We start from the raw sequence: 8,180 nt of genomic DNA, 5'->3' as shown, positions 1-8,180 counted from the left end.
TTTTTTAAAGACAAAAAGTGTATAGGCTGCCGAACATTCTGGGAATTCCTCCTAACTGAAACCTAGGTCTGTTCCGGTGCCTTATCACAAAAGGTGCTGATGCTGAGCCTTGAATAGCTCGCTCTTCCTTCTCAGCCCCACCTGGCCAGCTGCACAGTGGCTGGCTGGAATGCCTTGTCTTGCAGAACATCCTGGGAATTCCATGGAGGCAGCCTGGGAATTCCATGGAGACTCTAGTCATTTCTCTTGTGAGTGATGTCAAGCCTCTCCCCTCCCCCCAGCCCACCATGTGGTTCTGATTAAACACCTCACTTGTTAGTGAGCTATTTGATAGAGATTTCTAGAAGCCAAGCTGTGGTGGTTTGAATAAAAATGCTCCCCAGAGGCTCATGTATTTGAACACTCAGTCACCAGGGAATGGCACTATTTGAGAAGGATTAGGAGTTGTGGCCTTGTTGGAAGAGGTGTGTCACCAAGATGGGCTTTGAGGTTTCAAAAACCAGCCCTCGGTTAAATACTCTCTCTTTTAAAAGCTTCATTGGTCATGGTGTCTCTTCACAGCAATAGAACTAAGACAGTACTCCTTTTTAAGTGACACTCCCAGCTTGACTCTGCTAGATTTGGTTTCTCTCTCTGTTCATATCAAACTGAAGTAGATGAATATGGGTCTATTGCAAGGATAGCGACATTAAAACAAAACAAAACAAAACAAACACATCAGGGGGCACAGCATTCAGATGTCCTGATTAGTGATATTTTTAAAAGCCCTAATTATAGACTTAAGGCAGGGGGCCTTAGTGGGGCTTTAGGGAGTCGGGAGACTTGATCTAAGAGCTGAAACAGCCTGTGCACTTTAAAAATTCTGCATCAATAAAAATACAGTTGGCAGTCGTCAGCGTCCCCGGCTCACATAAATCTTGAACTTTTGACTTAATTACTGTGGGAGAGTTCACAGGGCAGCCTGCTGTGGATAAAGGGCATTGCTAAGGGAGCTGGAGACTCTGGGCTAGCCTTGGCCTGGCCTCTGGCTTTGTGACCTTGATCAAATCACTTAACCTTTCTGGGTGACATTGATCCTGTCGGCCATCAAGCCAGATGGAGGAACATTGTAATATGATTCTCTGTTTTTCCTTTAAAGTATTGGACTGTGCTTGCATTTTGGTTCTGGGCAGAGCAGCCTGTAAACCTTAGATGTCAATACTTGGCCATGTAAGGGTTTTTACAGGGGCAGGCCCAGCAGCTTATGTTTTATCATTAAGTTTAAATTTCAGGGTCAAAATCCCCTTGCAATCCTACCATTTGTTGACAAAAATCAATACCTGCGTAGCACACAGAAGCCTGGGAAGAATATTGGAACCTTGTCATAACAGCTTCCTTGGTTTATAATAAAGGTTTGGCCAGTCATCCATCCTCTCCATTTGCCTTAGAGACTGGCTGCATGCAACTCAAGCTGTGGCCTATCTCATTCTGTGTGTGCTAGCTGTTGGCCATCAGCAGGCACACTGAAGAAGGACGGACACCCATTGTGGAAGCTGGCATTGTTGACAATGCAGCAACCCATCTAGAGGAGGAGGGATGAACCTCCATGGTGGGACAGAGTGGTTTAGGATGGCCATGGGGTGCTTGGGGGGACCTCTGAGTGAAACGCTGCCCAGGCTGCCCTCAGAGAGGCGCTTGGTGCTGGTACAGAGGCGAATGGCTCTAAGGAGGTCAGCCGCATCTCTGTGATGGGATTTTATTTACTTCTTATGGTGCATCTCTCTGTTCTTTTGATTTGGTTGTTAGTATTATTTTGTGACTAGTGGGACTTTTTTCTTTCGCTGTGTATGCCATGAGGAGATAGATGGATGTCAGAGCCAAAGGCAAGTCTGCTCACTCACTCACTCACAGGTGACTTGGTGTGCTTCACTTTTGGTGCCTTTGGAGGTCTACCCCTGCAGTCCAGTTCTGATCAGTCACATGACTTGGTGTGCATTCTGTGTATCCCTAAGATGATGCCAAGGGAGGGAGAGAAAGCAGCTGTTCCTGTTCCTGATTTCAGACAGCCAGCTTCACTTCCAGTAAGGTTGTTGAATAACCTGTGTGTGACCATCTGCTAGGTACCAAGACTGTCTCTGCTTCTGGGGGTTTTTACCCTGGTGCAGCAGTTCCTGCTCCATGGAATTTCTGAAATGTTCCCAAGCTTTTGGGAGGATAGAGGCTGCCTTGCCTTCTCCAAAATGCCTGGTTCTTGTTTCTCTGGTTGTATATTCTAGTTATTTGATTTCTGGACATTTGTATGTGGTTACTTTGGAAATGGCAGGAAATAGGAAGAGTCTGCAGAGAGTCCCTAGTATTGGACCTGCAATTCCAGCACTAGGGAGGATGAGGCAGGATCTTGAGTTTGAGGCCAGCTTGGGCATACAAGACTGTATGAAAGGACAGGAGGCTGCTGTGGCAGGAAGCACAATAGGATGCTTGGATAGGAACATTCCTTTTCTAGATCGGGTAGCTCCTTTAAGTTCATATCAGGGAGAGTGATAAAATAAAAATAATGTTATTATTGTAAATAATAAAATAGTTTCATCTCTTTTTCAAGCATCATGTTTAATGTTTAAAAAGAAATATGCACACTTGCCATTTTAAAGGGAGGTTTGGTTGCAAAGGCCTTTGTCCTGATGTAGTGCCTAATAGAGTGGCACTGGGCAAAAAGTCGGGAGCCCAGCACAGTGTTGGGATGGCCCTTCCCTGGCATACAGGTATCTCGAACAACTTAGCTCAATGGCCTTTCAGCTCCTGGGGGCGGGGGGCGACTGTTCTGAAATTTGGTTCCAGCTACAGGCTTGTGATTGGACTTCATTGTGCCCTGGCCCACCTTGGGTCTCGGACTGAGGTGGGAAGCCATGCCCACTGTGGTGTGTGGTCAGTGTCTGTTTTGTGTGATCAGATTTTCTAGATACAGTTCCACTGCAGGGAGGCAACTACCTGCTAGAAATCCCCACAGTATTCTTTTATCCTGTTCTCTAAGTCATTCCTTGGCTACCAGGGCAAAGGCATTGGTTGCCAGTGTGCTGTAGACACAAGTCAGGGCAGCGCATTGCATGAAGCTGGGGGGCAGTCCCCTGTGGTGGTGCAGCCTTGTTGATGGCTTAGAGTGGAAAAGAACATTCTTAGTTTCTGAGGCCAACCCCTACTTTTTGATCTCAGAGAACATGAAAATCATGCCTAATAGTTTGTAAGCACCTATTTGTTGGCTTCTTTTATGTTTAAAAAAAAAAAAAGGGCATTCCAGAGCTCAGCCCAACAGTAATTGATGCTATCTGAAAGAGTGACTGCATTAATATTTAGCTAATTCATGTGAATAGGCCATTGTGTTTACTTAAACAAATGACATGAGTCCAGACACCTGACAGCATGAGGTATGCTTTCCATTTAGGTCAGATTTGTTAAAGTCTTTGTGTAGGGACAAAGCTCATTATTTATTTGGGGATCTCAATGGCTGCTTTCAGTGGCTTTGGATGGATTTTTCTAAGTAGAAGCTTTTAAAATGGAAGATGATTGAAATTGTTTCAGGGTATGCCAGGTCTTTGGGGTCTTGTGATAAGTGGGAGTCCAGTAGTCCCCCCCTGGTGAACTCTAAAAAGAATAGATGTGTTTACAAGCATTCAATACAAGGTCCACTCACAGATGCATATCACAAATGCAACTGGATTGATAAGAAATGGTACAGCCTCTTTTCTTCTTTCTTTGCCCTCCCTCCCCTCTCTCTTCTCCCTCCTGGTTTCCTTCTGCTCTAAATGGGAAAGCAGCTGTGGTTTTGGAGTCTTGGTGTCATGGGGTTGCCACTGAAATCCCACCATCTTGACAATTGGGAATGCGTTAGCGTGAGGAAGATGCAGTGCGCCCTTGATAAGAAATCTCAGCTCTGCCTCTTGTAGCAGCTGTCAAGAGCCAAGGGATAGGTGCGGTGATTGCAGAAAGTGATTGTAGCAGGAATGATGTTCAGGTTGACACCCCTCTCCCCAGATGTGCTTCCTGACTGTGGCCATTGTGCCTCTGGTTTGTGGAGTGTGTACGGCTCCTGCTGACCCTCATCATGTGGAGAGTATAACCGTTGCCCAATATTCCAGTGGAAATTCTGCACAATCCTGAAGGTTAAAGTGTTCGACCTAGCTTTTAGTGTCTAGAAGGTGGCATAGCAGGCTTGACTTCTTGGTGAACCTGGTCTGTGTTAGCAAGGAAGACTGGGATAACGGTTGGGATTCGGGCGTCAGACCCATCTTGGTTAAATGTCAGTTGCAAGTCTCTTGGTGCTGTGACTAATGGTAGGTAATGTCTTACCTCAGTTTCCTTGACCTGCAGCAGGGAGGGTCATAGCTCCCTTGGGATCACCGTTGGGATGTTGTGAGGAGTCCCGGATGTGCTAAGCATGTACAAGTTCTTAGCACAGTGCTTGGCAAACAAACACTGGGTCACTAGCAGCCTTGAGCCATTAGTCCAAGCGTGAAGAATTTATAGCAGCATTCTGGATGGAGGCTGCGGCATCTGTGTATAAGATGTACTATGCGTGTTACTTGGTCATGGAAAGGTCTACCTCCTTATTAAGTGGGCTTAATAAGTCACTTGTACCTGTGACTGTGAGGGCCATTTAGGGGACTTAGCATTTGATTAGTTGCCTCTTAATAAGCTTAGACATGGCGTTAGGATTATAGTGCTTGTAACCACCACTGGAAAGAAAAAAGTTCCCTTTCATTAAAAAAAATTAAGATATACTTAACAATACAGTATTTTGATTTATCATATAAGGTGCTAGGAGAGTAATGATGGCTCCCTGGAGCATTTTACCATGCTAAGATGAGAACTTATACTATCATTATCAATTGCCATTTATAGGACCGCTCGGGGCTGGTTAGAAAGTTAGTAAAGCTAGTCAGTGGGTGAAGCACTTACTCTATAAGTGTGAGGACCTGAGTTTGAATCCCCAGAACACATTAGAAAAAGCCTGCTATCATGGCATATGCTTGTAATCACAGTGCTGGGGAAATGGAAGCATACAGATCCCTGGGAGCTCAGTGGCGGGCCAGCCTTACCTACCTGGGAAGTTCCAGGCCAGTGAGAGACTGAGAGACCCTGTCTAAAAAAAAAAATAACGTATTTATTTTTTTGGCACTTGAGGAACTCTGACCTCACACACATGCGCCCGAACACACATGAACACACATGAACACACATGAACACCCCTCTACCCACGCCCGCACACAAAGAAAGTTCTGATCTGTAAATTGATATGGTCCCCGAGGACAGTTTATTTTTACAGTGTGTATATTTGACCATTTAATAGGCGCAGTGATCTAAAATGATGTATTTTTGGAGGGCTGAGCCCTTGTTATTACATGGGCTGTTTCTGTGAATATAAAGTAGCATTTTAAAGCATGATTTGACATGGAATTATTTCTTTGGCACCAGACAGGAGCGAGAGAGAAGGTGCTTCTCATGCCTTTTTTCCCCCCTGTTAATAGGCATAACCCAATATGCAGCCCCTCTGGGGACCTTCTGCTAAGCCAGCTGGACCAGACTTCTGAAAATATTTTCCTAACATAAATATTATCCAAAGAGTCAATAGAAAATCAGATCCCTTCCTGTACAGCAAAGCGGTCCTACCTCTGTTGAGTTGAAGAGGCTGTTCCTTCATGTGTGTGTATTTCATTATCTTCTGACTCAGGAGCACCGTACTGGACCAACACCGAGAAGATGGAGAAGCGGCTCCACGCTGTCCCTGCGGCCAACACTGTGAAGTTCCGCTGTCCGGCTGGGGGAAATCCAACTCCCACAATGAGGTGGTTAAAAAACGGGAAGGAGTTTAAGCAGGAGCATCGCATTGGAGGCTATAAGGTAGGACTGAGCTTCTAAAACCCTGTATTTCCAAATGTTTATTTATTTATTTTTTTAAAAAGTCCTCTGGAGTTGGCAGGACCAGAGGGAATATATGTTTTTAAAAAGACATAATTATTGTAATTGATCACGTCACTGTCTGATATGTTTAAAAGATCGCCCCGGACACCCCTGTAATTTTAAAGTTAGTCCACATTTGCATTCTTCTTTACACGAGGAGAGTTTAATAACCAGCAGGTCGAAAGTTGAGGGTCTGTTTTCTATGTGCTTTATGGCCTGTAAAACTTGAACTGGTGCAGCCAGCCTATGAGGGTGGAATTGTAGTAGGAGTGAATAGCTTGGATTAGAGGAGAGGAGTATGAACTAGCATTAGTTTACAAAGGGAAGGAAATGCCGGACAGTGACAGAAGCAGTCCCTCATTCTCTCTCACCAAAGATGCTCAAGGGCCCATCAGAGAATGGCCTAAAATTTAGTCTCATCCCTCACTGAGGGGCTGGGTAACAGTATCTCTGTGACATCCTGGGCTGGCTCCCTGGGATGCTAAGTAGGGTCTTGAGCTCCTTTAGTCAGGGTCATTGATGGAACATCCCTAGGGTGTTCTTTATGCTTTCGTTCATCCATTCAGCATCATTGATTAAGTATCCTTATATAGAACCCTGCCTAAGCACTGAGGAAGCTGAGCAAGCAGGACTAGATGTGGCCTTGAGTTAGAGGGGACCTGGTGTGGCAGGGAAGCCAACTTGAGAGCTAGCAGGTAGATAAAGAAAAGGATGAAGTCACTCGCGCATGCTGTATCCGATGGGCACGCAGGGAAGTGTGGTCGCAGCATGATGAGAGACTAGAGGAGACCCAGGGCATATGCCTTCAGTGTGAAACCTCAGGAAGTGGAGACAGACAGATCGCTTTGGGGATCATGTTGTTGTTATTGTAGTAGTGGTGGTGGGTTTGGTTTGGTTTGGTTTGGTTTGAAAGGAAGAGGTGGAATTTTCAAATTATTTAGTATGGCTAGAATTATTTTAAGAATTTTGCAGGGGGCTGGTGAGATGGCTCAGCAGGTAAGAGCAACAACGACTGTTCTTCCAAAGGTCCTGAGTTCAAATCCCAGCAACCACATCGTGGCTCACAACCACCCGTAATGAGATCTGACACCCTCTTCTGGTGTGTCTGAAGACAGCTACAATGTACTTATAATGAATAGATAATAAATAAATTAAAAAAAAAACTCTTTAAGAATTTTGCAAGAGTAAGATTTAGGGAGGCCGTGTTCCTGGGCATTTGGAAGCGGTGAGGGTGTGTAAATTGTCAGTTGTCATGTAACAAGCTGCTTCAGGTTGTGGCTTTACAGTCAGTACCTCAGTTTTGCTGCAAATCCAAGAGCAGCCTAATGCAGTCTTTCCTTTACATTTCTCCCAGAACTGGGCCATGGTTTTAGTTAGGGCTGGGTTCTCCCTTAAAGGATTCCCTGGGGGAAGGAACTGTTCATTTGCCACTAGGATTCACTCTTATGCGTCTCGCCACGTCAGCCAGAGCAGAGTCAGTGACATCATAACAGCTGTCATCTCTGGGCTAAGCAGAGGGAAGCGGGAAGAACAAGTACCTCCCACCCTCTGCAACCTCACCGTGGGAGCAGCCGTTCCAGCTCTTCCCCTCTTCCCTTTAATTAAACAGGTCCCCAGGGAGGAGCCGAGCCAAGGGCACGAATGCCAAAAGTATCACTAAGACCCATCTTAGAAGCTTCCAGTGTGGGCAAATAGAAGGCACCGATGCCCAGTTTCTAAACGCCAGGTGGGAGAGGCTCTCTTGGAGGCAGCCTTGGGGTGTGCGGAAGAGCAGTCTCTCCCTGTGTTTAACCTGGCACTGTGGTACCCAGTCCCTGTGCCACCCCGCTGAACTTGTGTGAGCTTCCTCCCGCCTGTCGGATACCTGGGACTGGCTGAGCAGGCTTACATCTTTTAAGGATTATTTGCTTCTGTAGTAATTTTTTGCCCCTTGGTTTTAACTTTTAAAAATGAACGTGGAGAGGCCCAAACCCAGAAGATGGGAAAGCCTTTACGGCTTTGTCTAGGTTGGGGAAGCTGAGCGTAGGAGCAAAGAAGGGCAGGCCTGCTGGACCTCAGACAAGGGAACGCTTCAGGGCTTTACTGCGAGTTCTCCGCGTTGTTAGAAGCAGGCTCTTTTCTTCTTATTTCAGTCCTTAGACAGTGGCATTGGAAGGTAGACTCTACAATAAAGAAAAATAACAAATAGACAAAGATTTTGTTAGGTATTTCATCTTAGAAAGGGAGGGTCACACCACTTAAACTCTGTT

General features: G+C 45.6%; 1 protein-coding gene across 13 annotated transcripts in view; it reads left to right on the top strand.

Moving 5' to 3' along the window:
• The window catches only part of Fgfr2 (fibroblast growth factor receptor 2), a 104,592-nt gene that overhangs the window by 31,473 nt on the left and 64,939 nt on the right, over positions 1-8,180 (top strand). For all 13 annotated transcript variants that reach the window (XM_031388520.1, XM_031388517.1, XM_031388515.1 and 10 more), the window contains one exon: positions 5,702-5,871. In XM_031388520.1, the coding sequence (XP_031244380.1) occupies positions 5,702-5,871 (170 nt within the window). The remainder of the gene's footprint in view (positions 1-5,701; positions 5,872-8,180) is intronic.

Source organism: Mastomys coucha, unplaced genomic scaffold (assembly GCF_008632895.1).
Source record: "Mastomys coucha isolate ucsf_1 unplaced genomic scaffold, UCSF_Mcou_1 pScaffold21, whole genome shotgun sequence".
NCBI classification, from domain to species: domain Eukaryota; kingdom Metazoa; phylum Chordata; class Mammalia; order Rodentia; family Muridae; genus Mastomys; species Mastomys coucha.
This window is presented reverse-complemented; position numbering and strand designations above follow the sequence as displayed.